This window comes from Argiope bruennichi, chromosome 1, assembly GCF_947563725.1.
Source record: "Argiope bruennichi chromosome 1, qqArgBrue1.1, whole genome shotgun sequence".
NCBI lineage: Eukaryota > Metazoa > Arthropoda > Arachnida > Araneae > Araneidae > Argiope > Argiope bruennichi.
Genome location: NC_079151.1, coordinates 124,571,068 through 124,594,728, shown reverse-complemented (window position 1 = coordinate 124,594,728; position 23,661 = coordinate 124,571,068). Strand labels below are relative to the sequence as shown.

General features: G+C 30.6%; 1 protein-coding gene across 3 annotated transcripts in view; it reads right to left on the bottom strand.

The window, feature by feature from the left end:
* The window catches only part of LOC129987574 (cadherin-like and PC-esterase domain-containing protein 1), a 373,319-nt gene that overhangs the window by 116,107 nt on the left and 233,551 nt on the right, over window positions 1–23,661 (bottom strand). For all 3 annotated transcript variants that reach the window (XM_056095568.1, XM_056095666.1, XM_056095622.1), the window contains one exon: window positions 5,958–6,097. In XM_056095568.1, coding sequence (XP_055951543.1) covers window positions 5,958–6,097 — 140 coding nt within the window. The remainder of the gene's footprint in view (window positions 1–5,957; window positions 6,098–23,661) is intronic.

Sequence of the window (23,661 nt, the reverse complement as noted above, 5' to 3'; positions counted from 1 at the left end):
AAATTAAACAAATTAAACTAAACAATAAGGATTAATAAAAAATAATTAAAATTAAAGAAATAAAGAGATTAATACAAAATAAATAAATAATCAATATTTAAATAAATAAATAAAAAAGAAATAGACGAAAAAATTCAATCAAAAATAAACATTCCTCTATGAAAAACTACTTCGAATTTTTACGACATTTTTTGACATCCATATGTTTGACAAAAACTTTTTCATTTCCTTAGTATACAAATGGAAACGTATTTTTTAAAAATTATTTTTATTATTTTTTAGGAATTCGTTCTAATAACCGTTTTATAGAAAACAAATAAATGAAGCGAACCAAAAACTAAATAAATAACTGAAGTATATAAGAAATTAATAGTAAAACTAAATAAGAACTAATAATGAACAAATCAAGAAAAATAATTAAATTTTAAATAAATAAATGAACAATAGATACAGAAAAAAAATCAAACAAAAACAAATTTGCCTCAAAGAAAAATAACTAAATTATATTCTTAAGGTTTTAAACACTCACTAGTCACTTCTAAGCAAAACTACAGTGGCAGCTCAGGGACGGTAAAACAACAGAAACACAAAAATCAAATAAAAAAAAATGTCATTTCTACGTCACAAGTAAATCAAAACGGTGGTTTCTCCCTTTTTCAATTTTTTTTGGTGCATCTCCATGGAGAACTCATTAAGCCGTTGATGACGCAAAAAGTCATCTTGCGACCTAAAGAAGATAGAAGCAGGATAACGAGTCGATCTAATTTGCACAGGATGTGACTTTCTTATTCATTAAATGGTCGTTCCTTGTGTTTTCGGGAAACTCATAATTTGCCTTTAATTAAAACGAATTCCCCACTCTTTGGCCCGGAGAAGCGCGTCGTATGAAAGGAGTATTTATTTCTGAAAGCGAAACCTCTCCCCAGGATGTATATCAAATGATATTTTAAATAATGAGAATGCTCTATTTTGTCACTTAATTATTTATTTGTTGATTATTTGAAGCCATATTTTATTTGTTATTTTGATATTTATGAGAAATTTGTTCTTCTTCTTAGCTGTAAATGAAAGCGTTTTCAGGCGATGCAGATTTTGAACTTTTAACCTTTAAAAAAATTCTAGAAACGGCTAGAACAAAAAAATTCGAATATTCTCTTAACACTTATCGGTTGCGAATCCCGTGATCTTCGTGGATTGAAAGCTATTCCATTTACTGTTACGTTACTTGAATTCCTGAGGCTAATGTTTTCATCTTTTATTATTAAAGCTTTGAATCATATTATCATGGCACTGCATATAAATAATTCACTGAGTTTTAGGTACATTCGAACGTAAATTTGGAAATTAGACAATTTGTTGCTATATCATTTTAATGCCAATGGTTAATGTATTCATATTTTACTATTAAGATTTTGAATTTTTAACAGTTAAAAAAATTCTAGAAACGGCGAGGAAAAAAATTCGCATATTCTCTTAACACTTATCGAATTGCGAATCCCGTGATCTTCGCAGATTGAAAGCTATTCCATTTACTGTTACGTTACTTGAATTCCTGAGGCTAATGTTTTCATCTTTTATTATTAAAGCTTTGAATCATATTATCATGGCATTGCATATAAATAATTCGCTGAGTTTTAGGTACATTCGAACATACATTTCGAAATTAGAGAATTTGTTGCTATATCATTTTAAGGCCAATGGTTAATGTATTCATATTTTACTATTAAGATTTTGAATTTTTAACCGTTAAAAAATTCTAGAAACGGCAAAAAAAAATTTCAGATATTTTCTTAACACTTTTCGTAACCCGTGATCTTCGCTGAGTGAAAGCTATTTCATTTGCTGTTACATCCTGTGAATTCTGATGATTACTATGTTCATCTTTTAATATTAGAGCGTTGAATTATATTATAGCATTGGATATAAATAATTCGCTGAGTTTTAGAAATATTGGGATTTACGTTTTGAAATTAGATAATTTTATAGTGTATCCCTAGAACTCCGTTGGTAATACATTCATATATTGCAATTTAGCATTGAATTATACATCGTACTATCATACCATTATGAATAAATAATAATTTGTCGAGTTCAGAAGTATTCGGCCTTGTATTAATTTTGGAAGTTAACCCATTTTCTACTGGCCACTGCTGCGAGGTCTGAGGAATATTGCGTTTATCTATTACTATTATTGCATTTAATTGTATTATTACTATTATACATTGCATTATTGTACTATTATAGCATTGCATATAAAAATAATTCGTTGTATTTTAGAAATATTCAAACTTTTCTTTGGAAGTTAGTACATTTTTTACTACATCCTGTGAATTCTGATTACCAATGTGTTCATGTTCTATTATAGCGTTAAATTCCATTATACTATTGTAACAGGGCATATAAACAGAATTCGCACCTTATCAAAAGTATACGGATTTATTTTCTGTTTGGAAATTAGTCCAATTATTGCTATATTCTTTAATTTCTGTGAACTAATTTTCCTCTTATTATTATTTTGTTGGATAACATTATATATATATATATATATATATATATATATATATATATATATATATATATATATATATATATATATAAACGTTTAAGAGGTATTTGGACACATTGTGTTTAGAAGTTGATTCACTTTCCGTTGCGTCCAGCGATTTCTATGAAATAGTCTGTTTACCTCTTACCCTTATAGAGGTGGATTACAATATTACTGCATTGCATATAAATAATAATACGCTTCATTTAAATGGAATCGAAATTCTTCGTTATAGAAGTATTCAGCTGTAATTGCAAATGTTGCATATAAATAATAAAAAAATAATGCATCTAAAATATAAAAAAAAATTAAATACGAAAGTTAGAATAATTAATTTGCCAATTACCAAGGGCTATTAGTTTTATTTCGTAAGTTATTGGTAATCGCTTAGTTATTAGTATTAGTTCGATTTTTCTTTAATATTACTTTCTAACTCCCGATTATCCGCGGAATTGGGTGACGCGGCCGCCTCGGATAACAAAGATCGCGGTTAATCCGAAAAAAGCTAAAAACGGGTATAGCAAAAGAGAAAACAGTCATTCCAACTTTGAAAAATCGTTTTATGTACAATAAAACGTAAAATAAACAGCAGGAAATGTTTAACTAACGCTTAATATTTTAATATATGTCACTCAAAACTAACCTAAAATGCATTTTGTTAATGAAAACAGAAAAGTGCTTTGTACTTACGCGAGGCGTCAAGGATACATAGAAAAATTAATACATATGTACTGTTTTAATACTATAATGCATTATGTAATTACAAAAGCATAACTGTAAAACTACACCTTTTTGAAGACATCAGTCATTTGTGTTTGCTTCTTGCTTTGGAAGCATTTTCTCTTTGCTTGGAAGCAAAAAAAAAAAAAAAAAACCTTAGTGCGGCAGGCGCGGATAATCGGGAGTCTACTGTATTTTCTATAATATATAATTATAATATTAAAGAATTATTTTTCTTTAATATTTCTTTCTTTTAAAATCTATCATAAGTGACGGATGTAATACAATTCTAATACTCATGCGATACTGATGTATTCAGTAGTCTGTTATATAATTATAGAGTCTGTTAATTATAAAGTCGACTTTCACAGTATAGTTTTTAATTGAAAATTAAACTCAATATAAAAATATAACAATTTTGAAGATTTGACTCAAATTCGATGGAAATATTACACAAACAGTATCACTTTGATATAATTTTATAAACTTATAAATTTTATTCAGAATCAGCGACAAACGAGAAATATGAGAATGCAGACGATAAAATAAACAATGCGTTTTCAACAGAGAAAGAGAAATTGTTTCGTTTACTTTACATAAAATAAAATAATGTCTGTAAGCTGGCATTTTCCTTTTGCCTCTAAACTGTAGGCATATTAGGGCTGTGACTTATCTGTAAATATTGTTGCAAAAATTGTTGCGAACAGAATACAATGGCTGATGCAATAAAATGCAACAGTGATGAATTAAGCCTTAAAACATTATCATACTATGATATTATAGACTAGACACTTGAATTTCCTTAATTTCGTGTAGCAGTTATTGTATTGGATGCCCACCTTCATTAAAACGGTACGAATTTTGAAGTTTTACTTTTTTAAGTTTCCCGTTCCTAAGAGAATATACTGAAAATTATATTCTAGATAGTTCTTTATAGAAAATACAACGCTTTAATTTAATTTAACTGAAACTTACGATCAAAGGATGTTTTAGAAAATTACTGCATTCAACTTTCGTCGACATCAGTATACTTTATGGAAATTCAAAATTTCTTCCGTACGATGAAATAGTAGCGAAAGATAAGCTGATTAGATGTGAAAGAATTTTACATACGCATTTTTTCTGCAGTACAAAAATGCTGAAAAGCTAATTATATTTAAGCTTGAGAATACTTAAAACACGTTGCAACTTATTAAAGAGTTCACAAAAAAAATTTACTTTCAGATCTACGGCAGCTGCAGATTCTAATAACTTAATTCCAGCGAATTCTAGAAAAATATGTTTTAAAACAAATTAGATTACAAAATAAAAATATCGTTAAAAATACATCTACTTTAATAATATCTTCTTTTAAGTACCATGTTTACAATTAAGATTATCAGGATTACCAGCGGACATCAATCTTAAATTACCATTTTTTTTCCTCGCGAAAATTAAGTTTTGGTATTTTGAGCTATTAACTAAGAAGTCCGATGGGAATACCCTAAACAATATTTTCAAAAAATAATTTCAAACTTTGAAATAAGGTGATTAAATATTGTATCGCAGGATATATTTTCTTAAAATTCAAGAGAGAGTTACCAGTAAATTTTCTTGTTATTTAAAAGAAATATGGTAGAATCGAATAATGCAATGTAATATATATATATATATAAATCTAGATTAAAGCATTTTATAACAAATAAATTAGGACAATTCAAAATAAAAGTTTTGGAGTTAAAATGGTGTAAAGATTATTTTAATGAGAGAATATTTTTGGAACTTGTTGCGGTGAAACATCAAAATCTTACTTATTTTTTTTAATTAACTGAAATTTCAAAGAGCAACAACTTCTCCCTGAAATACACATTCTCACCATCCAATGTATATCTGGGCCAAACTTGGTAGCTTTAAATCCACACACACACACACACACACACACACACACACACACACACACACACACACACACACACACACACACACACACACACACACACACACACACACACACACACACACACACACACACACACACACCACTATTATTATAAGACTTAGAAATTAAGACGTAAAAATTTAATATATAATTACAATGACATGTATATATTATATAAATATTAGTATTATTATGTTACAGTAAAAATTGCCACAAATTATTATATAATATAGTAATTTATTTGGCAATTATTCGTCACATTAAATAGGCGGCAAAGTTTTGGTTTGGTTGAAATGACAATTTTTTTTATTTTAAGCCAACATAAAAAATGATTTTGGTAGCACAAATATTTTTTTTCATTATAATTATTAATATAATAAGAAATTATTTTGATTCCTCATATTTTTTTTAAATAATGTACACATTTTCGCACGATAATGTTTTCGGAAATTAAAGTGGAAAAATGTTAAAATCGAGCCTAATCTTTAGATAATTAATATTTTCGGAAAACTTTCTGGTATGACCATTCCTGTTCTCCAAAGTAAATCTGTGTCGAATTTCGTAACTCTAGATGAAACGTTCCGTCTTATATAATTTCGCTAAACACAACTACAGTCTTCTTTATTATTATTAGAGATTAATCATACATGGAAATAAAGGAGGGCTAAATGTAAAGTCAGTTGAGTCCTAATTTATAATATTCCCTGTTTTTTTCACACGCATGCGTTGGCTTTGATCAATCCTGTCATAATCGCGTTTGTGTGTGAGACTCACCCAAGTGAAGGGTCGCAGACTGGCCAGCTCTTTCCAGTCGAAGCAGGAGGAAGTGTCCCCGTCGGAGAAAGCCATGCACAGCAGCATCAGCCAATCGTGAGGCTCCGTTTCGTCTGGACTTAGCTGGTACTTTTCCGGCTCTGAAAAGAGACAAAGAAAAGGCTTAGCACCGTTCCTTTTCAAATGTTTGATGAAATTAAGAAATTAAATGATTCATAAAAAGTATTATGAACTTGCCCATATTTATAGATAATCTTTAGAGTGACGCCATAATTACAGCGTGGTTATTGTTATCAATATATCTTTATTATAATGGACTAAACTCGAATTTTGATGTTCCAAGTAATTTCTATACGCATTTATTGATAATTTGCCTTTTTTTGCTGCCCTTTTGAATTTTTGATTACCATAATATTAAGACATGGTCTGAAATTCGTATTTATTTATGACTATTTGAAGTTAAAATTAAATTATAATTTAATAATTTATTAATTATTAATTTTAATTATGTTTGTTATTAATTAATGGTTTATTCAAAAATTTTAATTGTTCTTGGTAGTTAGAAATGTCTGTATCCTCACATGTAAACAGTCAGATGCAAAAATCTGTAGACACAAGATAGTGTACGATGCCTCCATGATGTTTTTATATATTCCGAATGCCGTACAATATCATGAAGATGTCTTAACAGTATGGTTTTGCCTTTTATGCTAATAGCGAATACTATATACTCAGTGATTATAAGTAGATACCTTTTGTGGTCTTTAGTTTATTTTTAAAAATAAATGTATTCTTTAACTTGACAAATGCACGACGTATTCAATCAAAGCTTTCACAAATATTTATATTTCTGTCTACAGCTCTGAAGTTATTTTATGTTATTGTATTCAAAAAATGGTACTTTTCCGTTAGCCGAGCGCAAATGTCGCCAGTTGTGAACCAAACGTGAATTTGGCGGAATTCTGCATTACTTGGCGATTTTTTGCTTGCGCCCGGCTGAGGAATTGTGAACCAAACGTGAATTTGGAGTAAGAAATTTGGCGGAATTCTACATTATTTGGCGATTTTTCGCTCGCGCAGGCTAACGGAAAAGTGCTCCCCCCCCAAAAAAAGTGCTGTTTACTAAAAGTATCAATATTTTTAAATCATAGATAATATTTTCACTTTCATCTTATTTCAATTTCATTTTATTTCTTTAATTTTGGTATACAGAAATAAACACAAACCGACAAGTGTATTAAGACGTGACCTAGATCATGGTAAACAGAGCAAATGTTAAACACTGACAATCTAATGTATTCTTCTTGATTTTTTTTGTATACTTATTAAATCTTTTGTAATTAACGAAATTTGATTTGAACTTTTCATTCATCGTTGTAATTATGCTCTTTTGCTTTAATTTTCGTATCATAAACGATAGTCTGTACTCAAATCAAACAATTTTGAGCTGTCAGAGGAGGAAGTTGTCCAGTTTAAATCAATTTCGGATTTTTAAATTGATAATAATTATTATTATTCCTAAAATAGTAAATCCTTATAATTTATATGCTTGTGCTTCTATTATATATAATGACAATAATAACTGCTTCCAATTTTTACTTAATAATAGTAATAATATTTATAAGTTGTGTTAAAAGGAAAGCAGACAGCAGATTGAACTTTTAAAAATTTACATGGTTTTCGAAAGCACAATCATTCTAATATTCAAGAAGTGAAATTAATTCAATAAGTGATCAAAGCTGAAATTATATAAATGATAAAGCTAACACAACTCAATAAAAGTAAAAAAAAGTAGAGTAAATATAATCTTAAAGATAATGCAGTTATGTATAATCTATAAACTATTTATTTACATATAGTTTCCGGAAAAAAATTAAATTCGGAGACATTATTTCGATAAGTAAATATAATGAGATTAATGAAATTCATTAACATGTTTACGAAGAATCTCTATAATATGCATATAGAAAATTGAAATCAAATAATACATGTTATGATTCGTTGAATAAAAATGACATCTTTATTTAGAGTGTTAAAAGTATTATTTGTTTGAAATTAAAAAAAAATCAAAATTGATTTATTTTGACGAATTTTTTTAATGTCCTGAAATTTTGATGTAAAAAGTTTCTTAGAATAATCTAATTACAAGTCGAATTGTCATTTTTTAAAATTTCGTATTCTCAATTTTAGAAACTTGAAAATTTATTTGAATTTGAAAATGATGTTTGATGTCTATGAATGTTTATCTTCCATTTGCAATAGATTATCAATTATTAAATCAATATATTTTTAAAAAATCTTAATTTAAAAAAGTGATAAATTTTAAATTTATGTTATGTTTCTTTTATGTTAATAGAAAGAAATTCAAATAAACTTCTTAATTACAATATCTCTCATGGACCTTCATTCTTTTTCAAGAAATATTTTTTTAAATACATTTTAATTTGTTTTCAAAAACATTTTATAAATTAGCATTGCTATAAGGTTTGATTTGAAATGAAAAGTAAAACATTCTATTCACAAACGACTACTCTGACCCGTTTTAAGGCACATGCAAAAATCTTAATGACCAGAACGCCACAATAGCAAAGGTGAGAACTAAGGCTGAATCCAAACAGCCATCACCGGCTACAGTACATCTCTTCACGTTGGAGGCATGTCTCGTCATCGGTAGGGGTAATCATCCCGACACCATTTCTTGACCTATTAGGCTGACGAGAATTAACCAGAAGCTTCTCATCTTCATATTTGAGGTACCCCTCCTCCGCTGGATGTTGAAACACTATGAATAATATCTTAAATTGTTATTCTTTTTATAATTTTAGTATGGTAATTATAAAAGTAAGTTCTGTGGTGGTAACTTCATAAACCAGATAACAACTTCCGGAGAAGAGTGTACACTTTTGTCTAGTGGCTTTGTTACTCGGCTATGAACCCTAACGTTGCGAGTTCGAATCTCAAACTTGCACAGTTCCATTTGGTAATCAAAGTCAAATATTCAATGATACAAAACTTTTTCTACATATATATATTTGGAAACTATAACAGGATATTATTTTTCGATAATGCCTATTTAAATTTAGGCACTTGTTATAAATTTTACAGATTTGAAATTCATCCTTAAAAAATTATCGCCAAAAATGAAGCAACATTGTAATAACATAACGGTGTGCATTATGACAGTCGAAACTGTATGACATAGGTTATTGTTGTCTGGGTATCATCAAACACATTCCGACGGAAATGCTATAAAATCTCTGGTGCATCTAGTGGTACGTGGATATTATTTTAAAACAAGATTACATGATGACTTTGTATACTCCACGCCTGTTTTAGATGATTTATGTAGCCACAAACATCACAAGTTTACGATGACTCGCAACTGCCCAAACAATTTTCTTAAATCTTAATACTCTAAGAATGGTGGAACAAATATGACGGGATTTTCTTTCGAGTAACTTATTTTTGAATTGTTTTGTCGGATGATTTAAAAGCAACAAAGATCTCTATTTCACATCTCTATTCTTTGAACACCTGTGGACAAAGAATAGAGATTATTCTTTTCGATTTCTTGCTTTACCACAAACAGACTTTATTTCAAAAATTAGTTTCACATGCGTTCAGACAAGGTATCTAGCATTTGCAACGGCATAATAGTTTTTTTAAATAATGAAATAAGTAGGAATGTATCTGAAGACAATACGATATATACAAAAGAAGTTTCAATAAATATTGTTCGTCGTTCGGAAAATTGTGCAGTAGAAGCTTGTTTCTCCGGTAGACGGAGATTCAGGTAGTAACTTCGATAACAGGTAATGAAATTTTATTTTATCAGAAAAACTCGAAACACAAGTAACAAAACACAGCCAAAGCGCTTACAAAGATAGTACTTGCAGAAATCAATAATACAATAGACGACAGCAAATTGCTGATGAAATAGCAGCAAAGCACTATTGCGTTCAGCATAAAGCAACTGGAGAACAAGCTTTGAAATCGGCAAACTTAAGATAGAATTACTGCACGTGTGTCCACCTCCACTAGCATAATCTCCATAAAAAGATATGGAATTTTCTAGAAGATTGTAAGATTTTATTTCTTTATAAAGATATCGCCGAAATTCTAGAATTTTCGGTAAACATTTTTGCACTAAATTCATCTCCAAATTATAGGTTGGTGATTGAACTTTACATTCATTCAAAATCCATTAAAATTCTGTAAATATCTTTATCTTACTATAAGACTAATAGCGCATGGAAGTGATATTACAAATTCGTAATAATATTAAGATAATACCTATTTAATTGGGTATAATGACATGTTACATGAAGTCATATGTAACATGTCAGAGACATTATTGGATGCCTGAGACATTATGGAGAGTTCGTTAAACGTTGATTGAATAGGAATGAAGCAAGACAAAGGAAAAAATAATTTAACGAGAATTCTCGTCCTCGTTAATCTATAGTTTGTCTTTTGTCATACAATACAATACATTACATACAATACAATACATATAATTCAACTAGCCGCCTTTGGCGACCAGCCGGTTCGCCAATCTTAATGTTCGTTTAAATTTTAATAATTAAATATTTTATGCAATTCCTATTTTAATAGCTTCTTCATCAAAATATTTTAAAACTTCAAATTTTGATAGTCATATAATTCTCTCATAATATTATAAACGCCTTCAGTCATAACGTAATATGTATCTCTGTAATTTTCTGTTAGTTTCGTAGAATTTATACTATAAATTAAAGTGTAAAGGATTAATCTGCAATTAATATAATAATATTTTTTACTGAAACAAAGCATTTTTTTTTAATAATATGATTACTGATAATAGAGTCACTGAGCGTTTAAACTTTATGGGCACTAAAGAATGTCTTTCTTAATTTATGTAATATCTCAAGAATTTGTCAAAATTTTTTTCTCAGACTCATCATGAACAGATTGATTCATTAACAATGTTTAATTTTAAATGCATCAAACACTAAGAAAATAAAACGAATCGTTTAAAATAATCGGTTGAAAACAGGTTAAAAAAAAACTAAAAAAACAATGTACTTAAAACTATAAGCGTATACAAAAAATATATAACTAACAAAAATACAATTTAATTACAAAAACATGCAACTAACCTAAAAATAATTTAAATCGTCCGTTGACAATGGTTGCCATGTCAACAATCAGAACACAATGCGCATGCGTGAATTTTCAACGCCAGTTACGGTAACGCAAATGCGTGAGTTTTTTTACGCCAGTTGGGGTAACGCTATGCAGATTAGAAATTTTTAATTTCATTTATTCTGTTTTATTTTAATTCAAAAGTACTTCAGAATGAATCTGAAAGATCTATTAATTAACAATGTTTAATTTTAAATGCATCAAACATTAAGAAAATAAATAGAATCGTTTCAAATAATCAGCCGAAAAATCTTAAGCCCAGCCTCATGACTGTTGGGAAAAAAAACTGAAGCCGTCCTCATTTGGCGGTGGGGAAAATGAAAAGATTTTTTTGGCGGGAAAGTTAGTTTTTAATTAATAATTAAAATTCTAATTAAAAATTCAAAAAAAGGGCTATTCTATCTTTTAAGTTAGATCAAACTGCACACGATGTTCAAATTTGATTAAAATCGGTTAAATAGTTTAGGAGTCCATCGCGGACAAACAACGTGACACGTAATTTATATATATTAAGATTTTCTGCCAATAAATTAAGTTAAATATTAATTACGAATGAATTAAGCTGCATGTTACTTAGCTTAATGTTATTACGAATAAATGTATATTAAGATCAGATTTAAAGCTATTTTATTAGATGTAACCATGCACTACGTACTGCATAACAAAAGGCATTATTCTTTAACATTTAATTTCAAACCAGTTCATGAAGTTCTACAACTATTTCACTAATATTCAAAATACAACTAAGCCCCAGACGAACTCAGCAAAAATTAAACCTCCAAACGATTTTCCATTATACGAAATAAACTCTGGAATTCCTAAAATACAATAAAATTCGACGAAGATCATTTAATGAAAGGAGGAACTCATGCATAACTGTTGATCTAAACGGTTTCCATTCCAAATCTTTTCAATAAGAATGCCTTCCGTTTTATGCAGCAGATCGTTGGAGCTATTTTGTTCGGTTTCCTTTTAAAACTCTTTCTGAATTTTAATCCACAAATAGTTTCAGTCGTCGCCAGAGTTAATTTCAAAATGACTCTCCGTCGGAAGACCCAGTCCAAACAAAATTTGCATAATCTTCGACGTTTTAATCTCGGAACAATTTGAGGAGATCATTCTGGGTTGCAGTTAACTTTTTCGAAAAAGATATCTCCCGACGATAATTAATTCAGCTTTTGCCAAAAATTTAGCATAATCGTTAACTGCGGCTTCGATTAAAAGAGATGGCAACGCTTATGCAAGAAAATTTCTTAATGTTCTTTAGTATCAAGAAGAATTTTGTAGAAATGCAAAAGGCATGAAAGCATGAAGTTTGCAAATGGCAGCATTTGATTGTTGTAGCATTGTTTCTTAGCATTATGCTGGAAATACAATGAAAAATAGTTTGATTCTGAATTCTATTAATTTTCCAAGACTGTCTGGAATTGGTGGATTTTAGGATTGTTGATAAAGAGAAAGTAAACCCAGAATGCTGATTTAAGGCAATTAAAGATTAGGCGTTTTAGAATTCTATAATCTAGTTATTTATCTAAAATTATGCAGAAATTTTGAACATGATGACTTTGTATTGAGCATCGTGTTCATAATTTCATGTCGATATTTGGAGTTTAAAAAGATTCATTAATAAATAATGAACCTTCTTAAATTCCAAAATAAATTTCATATATAAAACGATGTGCAATGTCAATAAGTATAAAAGTAGTTAAAAATTTAATTTATTATTTTTTAATGTTTTACAATAATATAAAATGCAAGATTTATGAATCGTTGATAAAGAGAAATCATATTTAACATTTTTAATTTTATGCAATTACAGTTTTGACTTATTGGAATTCTATTAATTGTTACAGATGAATTATTTTTAATTTAGAATTAAATCAAATAATTCTTTCTTTAACACTTTATAATACAACTATCTTAAAATAACGAATTGTAAAGGGGTTTATAATTTTCCATAAAAACTAAAATACGTATTTTTTAGATTTTCAAAATTTTAAATAATAAAATTTAAAATTATTGAAAAAAAAGAGTAATATTGAAATTGTATTTTGTTGTAATGTTTCTAATGTTTCGAGAAGTTTTAAAAGTATGAAATAATTTGAATCAGTTGTTTTGCATATTGCATCATTATCTCCAAAACAGAGGGCACCTCAGAAATATAAATGAGTAGTTTCCGGTCTGATGGTTGGTTCTCGACACCCTGATGGGTACAGAAAAAGCGAGGGTCGGCTAACTTTTATTGATGAAGAGACGCGCTTCCCATTGGAGAGGTTGTATCGTGATCGGCATTGAAATTTAATCCGAATGCCTTTAATAAGGCGGGGCGGAGTAGTCAGTGTGGTTATTGGATTATTACACAAAAACATGTACTAGTTAGCATGCAATATTTTTCAATTTTCGCGATGTTCATAAACACGTCATAGTGAATAAACTCAAATGAACTAACTAACGGTCAGCGCCATCTATTGTTGAAGAAATGTACTTAACATTGCATAGAATGGTGCTTAATTGCAATGCAACATTGATTTAAAATAGACTTCAGTTTTTTTTGGGGGGGGGGATTTAGTAAGCGTTGAAATGTAATAAAACAAAATTATCAAAATCTGAACATAAAAGGATTAAATTTTCAAATATATCCATGTTTTCATATAGAATTTTCAATAATATCGAAAATAGTTGTATGAATAGCAAGAAGAATATACAATATTACAGTAGAATTTGCAAGAAAATGTATAATTATGCTAAACCCCCATAGAATAATTATGATTTTTAACTAATGCCTTAATAACTTTGTCTTTTAACATCTTATTCTGAAATGATTTTTAATTATTGACAGTCGATTTTTTGGGAAACAAATTACAACTTGAATAATCTTTACAAATAGCTTTTGCAACACAACTATTTCTGCAACACAAAGAAATCTTAAAATAATTTATTTATCTATTTTTGCGAACTACGGGTTCACTTGACAGTTTCAGATTATGCAAAGATCACCAAACTCCATAAGAAGCCACGATTTCACAAAGATGGTTGCCTTCCCAGATTTACTTGGCGATTCTCTGATTACATCAAGATAATTGGTTTAATTGGCGATTTTCCGATTGCGCCAAAAAGGGCCAAAGCTGAGTTACCAATCTCCAAGTAAGTGGTTTTGGATTTCTTTTTATCAATTCTCAAGAATTGATTGTCAAATAGTGAGGAATTTTTATTCCAATATATATGATTGAAACCAATGGGATTTGGTTTTATGGCTATTTAACTGCCACAATTCAGGCTGTTACGTCATTTTTTCTAATAACAAAAATACAAACTTTTTTCCCTTTGCAAAATTGATTTTCCGTGGTCACTTTTACAGAATTTGTGTATTTATGATCTCCATATTAAATATAGATGTCATTTTTTGAAATCTAGATCATAATAAGGAATAAACTTGGGTACGACCGGAGTTTAACCCCCTGGTTGGCACAATTTTCAAAAATCGCCAACAACAATCTTGCGTCGTGTTTTGCGAAATGTTCAAAAGCGAGGGAGCATATGTCCAATCATAGCGCATAATAAAGGCGAAAGATAGAAATAAGGCCAGTCTAGAGAATACGGAGGCAACTTGGCGAAGAAGGGGTTAAACTCCGGTTCACCCTAAACTTGTTTTTAAAAAAAAAGACTGCATTTCTATCATTTTAACTATAACAAAATATTTATTTTAATCAATTGCCGAAAAGCAGAGCATATGAAAATGCAAGCGAAGCTGGAGAAAATAACACAGTTAAGTTGATTGCTAAGTAGAAATAAAATTAATACAGTTAACAATACAAAATTAGCAAAATAAAAATTACGCAGTCAAATAAACAACAATAACAAAAAAAAAAAAAAAAAAAAAAAACCCGCACTGACAAATATATCAAATTTGGTATGAGATTGTGTGACCATAAATGCATTCACATTTTTGTTTCAATCGGTTAATAGAAACGAGTTTAAAACGCAAATTGGATTTTTGGATACTATTAACAACACGATAAGGATTAATCGCCAAATTACTCACCAAGGATGACATGATAGATTCAGTAATAATGCTAAATTCACGCCAAAAGTTAATATATCCTATTATACACCAATGCAATGTAAGGCGTTGTTGTTGTTTCAAATGGCACTTGTCATAGACAAGCCCACTGACTTTAGAAATCAGTGATTTTTAAGCCAAAAGGACGTCTCTTGTTTTTTAAGTAGCTCCATCTAGGGCCAAGTATAAGTCTTAGCTACACACACGTCACAACCCTTTTTACGGGGCTGACTTCATTCATGCATTTCATTCACTTATCCACAGATCGTAATTTAGACTTGAATCAGAGAACGATCCCCCCTGATCCAGTACCCCCTAGTGGTATTACTTTCGACATGGAGGATTTTGTGATCACGACCGATTTATGAGTGCGCCAGCCATCACACACACGGAGAGTCTTCGGCCGACGGAGTTTGAACTCGCAACCCAAGGGACGTGAATCCAACGTCCTACCAACCAGACTATCCCGTCCTTTATATAAGGTGTTCTCTGGCATGAACGATTTATTAGAGAGTATGCAAGAATGTTTTGGGAAGACCCCTCCCACTGGTTTATCTAATGGTTTCGATAAATATGAAAACAGACGAATTTTATTTAACCAAATATTTCTCTACTATTTCAATTTTGCTGTTGTCAATCCACTATAGATGCATAGGAAATGGCGCGGTTAGTTTCGTTGCATTTGTGTTATAAATAGCGATTTTTTATTTATGATCTTTCTATAAATGATATAATTTTAAACAACTTTTATATTAATTATATATGTAATTATATAATTTAAATTCGAAAATGCAAACTTATTCAGTATATGTTAATAAATTAGTCTGGAGAAAAACCGCATTTTAATAACTTGCTTATTCTGTTCATGATATATCACTGCTACCCTGATATTAGAAATCCATTCTCTCAGTCAGATTCTTTGGTAACTAACTCCATTTGTACAGACGGTGTTTAGCTTTGGTCTGACCAGCGGGTATCTCAAATATTAACCGATCGCCCGCATCTTCTAATATCAATAGTAAGAACATATTCTTTGCTTATTGGATTCTGTTGACATAAAGGATACACAACTTCGGATAGAAGCTAATGGACATTCGATTCTCCATTAAAGCACAAGAAAAATAGAAAGCAAGAAAAAATCGCGATAATAAAAAATTCTATGTAGTAATTAAATATTAATTATAATATGTTTTATACTTCATACATGTGTATTCTTAGCATCAAAAACACTTTGTTTAAATAATTTTATTTTCTCTCATATGTGGTAAAGAACAAGTATAGTAATTGTCGAAAAACTGGCTCGTGATTTTTGACGAATCTCAAAGTTTTGTACCTCCCTTAGTTTGAAAACCACATTCTTGGAAGATGCCCATCTGTCTGTCAGTCTCACTGTGACAAAGATAACTCGAAAACGCTATGAACTAAATGGTTAAAATTCGGTATATGGTCTTTACACAAAATTTGCGGATTTCTATAAAATTTTAAGTAAAAATCTGTTCAAGTCCGTCTGTTCGGCTGTTCAAATATAAGTTAACACGTTAATTACAAACTGAGGTGAGCAGGACATCGCTGCTCGAAAACGTTGGGTGGGATAAAAATAAGTGAAAATTATTGAGTCTTTTAAGTAAAAATCTGTTCAAGCCAGTCTGTTCGGCTGTTCAAATATAAGTTAATACGTTAATTACAAACTGAAGTGAGCAGGACATCGCTGCTCGAAAACGTTGGGTGGGATAAAAATAAGTGAAAATTATTGAGTCTTTTAAGTAAAAATCTGTTCAAGCCCGTCTGTTCGGCTGTTCAAATATAAGTTAATACGTTAATTACAAACTGAAGTGAGCAGGACATCGCTGCTCAAAAACGTTGGGTGGGATAAAAATAAGTGAAAATTATTGAGTCTTTTAAGTAAAAATCTGTTCTAGCCCGTCTGTTCGGCTGTTCAAATATAAGTTAATACGTTAATTACAAACTGAAGTGAGCAGGACATCGCTGCTCGAAAACGTTGGGTGGGATAAAAATAAGTGAAAATTATTGAGTCTTTTAAGTAAAAATCTGTTCAAGCCCGTCTGTTCGGCTGTTCAAATATAAGTTAACACGTTAATTACAAACTGAGGTGAGCAGGACATCGCTGCTCGAAAACGTTGGGTGGGATAAAAATAAGTGAAAATTATTGAGTCTTTTAAGTAAAAATCTGTTCAAGCCCGTCTGTTCGGCTGTTCAAATATAAGTTAATACGTTAATTACAAACTGAAGTGAGCAGGACATCGCTGCTCGAAAACGTTGGGTGGGATAAAAATAAGTGAAAATTATTGAGTCTTTTAAGTAAAAATCTGTTCAAGCCCGTCTGTTCGGCTGTTCAAATATAAGTTAATACGTTAATTACAAACTGAAGTGAGCAGGACATCGCTGCTCGAAAACGTTGGGTGGGATAAAAATAAGTGAAAATTATTGAGTCTTTTAAGTAAAAATCTGTTCAAGCCCGTCTGTTCGGCTGTTCAAATATAAGTTAATACGTTAATTACAAACTGAAGTGAGCAGGACATCGCTGCTCGAAAACGTTGGGTGGGATAAAAATAAGTGAAAATTATTGAGTCTTTTAAGTAAAAATCTGTTCAAGCCCGTCTGTTCGGCTGTTCAAATATAAGTTAATACGTTAATTACAAACTGAAGTGAGCAGGACATCGCTGCTCGAAAACGTTGGGTGGGATAAAAATAAGTGAAAATTATTGAGTCTTTTAAGTAAAAATCTGTTCAAGCCCGTCTGTTCGGCTGTTCAAATATAAGTTAATACGTTAATTACAAACTGAAGTGAGCAGGACATCGCTGCTCGAAAACGTTGGGTGGGATAAAAATAAGTGAAAATTATTGAGTCTTTTAAGTAAAAATCTGTTCAAGCCCGTCTGTTCGGCTGTTCAAATATAAGTTAATACGTTAATTACAAACTGAAGTGAGCAGGACATCGCTGCTCGAAAACGTTGGGTGGGATAAAAATAAGTGAAAATTATTGAGTCTTTTAAGTAAAAATCTGTTCAAGCCCGTCTGTTCGGCTGTTCAAATATAAGTTAATACGTTAATTACAAACTGAAGTGAGCAGGACATCGCTGCTCGAAAACGTTGGGTGGGATAAAAATAAGTGAAAATTATTGAGTCTTTTAAGTAAAAATCTGTTCAAGCCCGTCTGTTCGGCTGTTCAAATATAAGTTAATACGTTAATTACAAACTGAAGTGAGCAGGACATCGCTGCTCGAAAACGTTGGGTGGGATAAAAATAAGTGAAAATTATTGAGTCTTTTAAGTAAAAATCTGTTCAAGCCCGTCTGTTCGGCTGTTCAAATATAAGTTAATACGTTAATTACAAACTGAAGTGAGCAGGACATCGCTGCTCGAAAACGTTGGGTGGGATAAAAATAAGTGAAAATTATTGAGTCTTTTAAGTAAAAATCTGTTCAAGCCCGTCTGTTCGGCTGTTCAAATATAAGTTAATACGTTAATTACAAACTGAAGTGAGAAGGACATCGCTGCTCGAAAACGTTGGGTGGGATAAAAATAAGTGAAAATTATTGAGTCTTTTAAGTAAAAATCTGTTCAAGCCCGTCTGTTCGGCTGTTCAAATATAAGTTAATACGTTAATTACAAACTGAGGTGAGCAGGACATCGCTGCTCGAAAACGTTGGGTGGGATAAAAATAAGTGAAAATTATTGAGTCTTTTAAGTAAAAATCTGTTCAAGCCCGTCTGTTCGGCTGTTCAAATATAAGTTAATACGTTATTACAAACTGAAGTGAGCAGGACATCGCTGCTCGAAAACGTTGGGTGGGATAAAAATAAGTGAAAATTATTGAGTCTTTTAAGTAAAAATCTGTTCAAGCCCGTCTGTTCGGATGTTCAAATATAAGTTAATACGTTAATTACAAACTGAAGTGAGCAGGACATCGCTGCTCGAAGACGTTGGGTGGGATAAAAATAAGTAAAAATTATTGAGTTTTTGAATAATTAATCCATATAATAAGAACTGTTACTAAGCAAATATTGAAATACTTAATTGCAGAAAATGAAATTTCAACTTTAATAAACAACATAACTGTATCCTTCAAAGAGAAAATTGAATTCATTTTGAACTCGAAGCATTTTAGAATGGCATGCTGTAATCTCTTTATTATATAAATTTTTTAATGTTAACATTGCATTTTATTCTCTTTGTGAATGGTAGATGGGAGTTACCTGACCCATGACAACTGAGGTTTGTTTGCCATTTCTATTTGAAATATTTAAAGGAAATTATCATTACCTTATAATAAGTATTTATACTGCACTTGACGTTGAAATGGGGACAAAGAAAAGGGAAGTAAAGTTTTAATTAACAGCAAATGAGTTGAAAACAATAATATTTGTTAATTCTACTTATGAGCACACCGTTTGTGGCAACACTATGAATAGCTTTCCTATTTAACTTTTTCGAGTAATAAACGTTTCGTCTCTTGGTTAACAACTGTCTGAATATCTAAATCAATACTGTTAAACCAGCATTGTTTTTTAAAAAATAATAATGGTGCGTCCAGCGATATCAAATGAGATGAGATTTCTTCTGAATTTTAAGTAATTCTTAATATTTCTTTTTATAAATTTGGCTTTGAGCTGTTTTGTTCACGACATTTTAAAAACAGAATGTTTCCATTTATTTTTGTTGTCTAGAGGGAGGAAATCAATCTTTCAGGAAATCCCATTAACATGGGAACATCCATGATTCGAGAACAACATCGGGGTAGAGAACGAAAGCAAGCAGGAAGCCGAATCCCCCTAGTTATATATAAAATAATATTGGATGTTTTCGGTATAACCAAAAACAGCGGAAGTGGTTGCCTCCAAATTTTTTCGCATACTCTTTAATAAACGTGTAATCTCACCCCCCCCTCACCCTCAAAAAATTGTGGACTTTGGATAATGCCGAAAATGCTTTATATAGCATTTGAGAACAATAATCCCGAAATAAAATGTTTGGCATGAACTGAAACTGTCGTACGATGTTTGGTGATATTTTTTTTGGCTATTATTTTCTAGCATGGTATTATTACACAAGTACCCGAAGATCGAATCTGTATTTTTGACTGCTTTTTTCGACTGAATTGAATAAAAATTTAAAATAATTTTATTCGCAAGATCGCATACCAAAGTTCATTTATTTAAGTCAGTGCCCTTTTGTGTTATTGTGTTTGCAAGTATGCAAAAGCACAGATCAACAGATGGTCAAACCCTTGACGGTTTTGGATACACATTTGATAAAAATCTGTATTTTAAATGTCAAACCTGCTTATTAAATTTTATCTATCTAGCTACTTATGTTTTGTACTTATTGTTTTTATTGTACTCGGAAGAGGCAGACCCCCTCTGAATGGATTTCCTTGAAAATGTATTAGAAATCTGCAAATCTGGTCTAAAATCTATATATCAAATTTCATCCTTCTAAAATAAGGGAATTTGAGTTATCATATTGGCAGACAGACAGACAGTTCCTTAAGTCTCACAACTCACGGATGAGTGAAACTTGGGGATTCGTCAAAACTTCGAATTTAAATTCTTTGATTATTGCAGTACTTTCTTTTTGTGTTCTTCTTATAAGAGAGAGAAAAAATGTTATCCGAAACCGGGGTAGTGCTATATATCAAACTATAGTCGAATATTTTGACTCCCATATCTTCACATACAAAGAAATGTTACATCCCACTATCTTCCCATACAAAAAAAATTCACCCCACTATTTTCCCATACAAAAAAATGTTCCATCCCACTATCTTCCCATAAAAAAAAATCTTCCATTCTACTATCTTCCCATACAAAAAAAAAATCTTCTATTCTACTATCTTCCCATACAAAAAAATCTTCTATCTCACTCTCTTCCCATACAAAAAAAAATTCATCCCACTATTTTCCCATACAAAAAAATGTTCCATTCCACTATCTTCCCCATACAAAAAAATCTTCCATCCAACTATCTTCCCATACAAAAAAATCTTCCATCCAACTATCTTCCCATACAAAAAATCTGTCTCACTATCTTTCCATACAAAAAATATTCATCCCACTATTTTCCCATACAAAAAAAATGTTCCATACCACTATCTTCCCCATACAAAAAAATTCTTCCATCCAACTATCTTCCCATACAAAAAATCTTCCATCCAACTATCTTCACATACAAAAAAAATCTATCTCATTATCTTCCCATATAAAAAAAATCTTTCATCCCACCATCTTTCCATACAAAAAAATCTTACATCCCACCATCTTTCCATACAAAAAAATCTTTCATCCCACCATCTTTCCATACAAAAAAATCTTTCATCCCACCATCTTTCCATACAAAAAAATCTTACATCCCACTATCTTTCCATACAAAAAAATCTTTCATCCCACCATCTTTCCATACAAAAAAATCTTTCATCCCACCATCTTTCCATACAAAAAAATCTTTCATCCCACCATCTTTCCATACAAAAAAATCTTTCATCCCACCATCTTTCCATACAAAAAAATCTTTCATCCCACCATCTTTCCATACAAAAAAATCTTACATCCCACCATCTTTCCATACAAAAAAATCTTTCATCCCACCATCTTTCCATACAAAAAAATCTTTCATCCCACCATCTTTCCATACAAAAAAATCTTTCATCCCACCATCTTTCCATACAAAAAAATCTTTCATCCCACCATCTTTCCATACAAAAAAATCTTTCATCCCACCATCTTTCCATACAAAAAAATCTTTCATCCCACCATCTTTCCATACAAAAAAATCTTACATCCCACCATCTTTCCATACAAAAAAATCTTACATCCCACTATCTACCCCTAAAAAAAATCACTATTTAAAAAGCAAAATTTCCAAATAATGCCAAACAGACAATCACATGCATCTTCCAATTCCATATTAATTAGATTCCATGTTCCACATAAAGAATTTGGAATTCTTCAATAAGTCATTATGGACTTTTCATTCATCCCAATCTGCAAACGAAGCTCCTTTGACTCTTTAACTCCCTTTCTCACGTCCTCTTTTCACACCTTTTAATTACACGTCAAAATCTTTCCCGAACGGGTGAATGAATTTCCACTGCCTCATCTGCAAACTCGGCGTCAACCCTCCTTTTATTTACCAACCCCATCCTCTTTTGAAGGTGAAAAATATTTGGGATTTCTTCCCCTCCCCCCCATTCTTTCTTTGGAATAGTCATTCAATTAGATATCTCGATCCCAGGGTGGAAAAAAAAAGGTTTTGATATGTCTGTACCATAAAGATTTTTGTTCGTTGAGGGAGCTTCTGTTAATTATAGACTCACTTTTTAATATATTTAATTATGGTTCTTCTATTCTCAGGAGTGTTGAAAATAATTGGTTTTGATTATGATTCTCGGGTTGTGGGGGTGTTTTTAGACGGACACATCAAAGAATTATGAAATGAATTAGACAGCAGTTCCCCGGAGATTGCTAGATTACAGTAAAATATCATTTGAAAATGGATTCAGATATTAGAAGTAATAAAAATTGTTTTTAAAGGATTTTTTCTCTTTATTAACACATTTCCAGATGAATGTTTTTAAAACGCAAAAACTAATGACATCCTCCCTCACATATATATATAACAATACAAAAAAATATTAGGGTATTTTCATTAAATGCAAACTCTTTGGGTTTTTTTCCCCTTTAGAATATATAACAATAAAAAGCCTTCAGTTAAAATTCATGTAGGATTTATTAATGTATTAATTTAATTTTAATTACTAAATGGAATCTCTATAAGAAATTAATTCGAATTGAAAAAAAAGATAACAGCATCGCTTGTTTTAGTATTCAATTCATTATATAGAATGAAAAAGCGATTACTTTTTGTACTAAAGGAATTAAAAAGTAATTTTATGAATTATATGATGAAATTGAATACACAAATTAATCATAGCAAGTGTTTACTTTTTTTAAAATTCTTAATTGAGAATCAGCAAAGAAGATTTTCATTTGAAATAGAAAAAAAAGGGGGAAAAAAAAGAACATTTTTACGAAACATTTGCTCATGTGGGTACATGATGAAAAGTCCAACAAACTTGCTAGAGGTTCTTTAAAGGTAACAAGCCAAAGCGAATCTCTATTTTGCTTCTAATAGAGATATGGCTAGAAATCGTGTACTTATAAAATCTTTCGTTTTTGTCACTAAAATCACCAATTTTATCACCAAAACTCGAGTTTTCTGACTTGACATCTATTTAGCATCCATTTAAATAATAATATAGATTGTAACAAAGAAAATATCGCCTTATAATAGAGGTATTAAGAAAACTCACGTACTTTCAAGAACCTTAGATTTGGTCACGAAAATCGCCAAGTTCGACGTCAAACCCGGAATCACTGACTTGGCATCTATTCAGTCCCCATTAAAACATCTGTAAAACTTTCTTCTTTTCTATGAAATTAA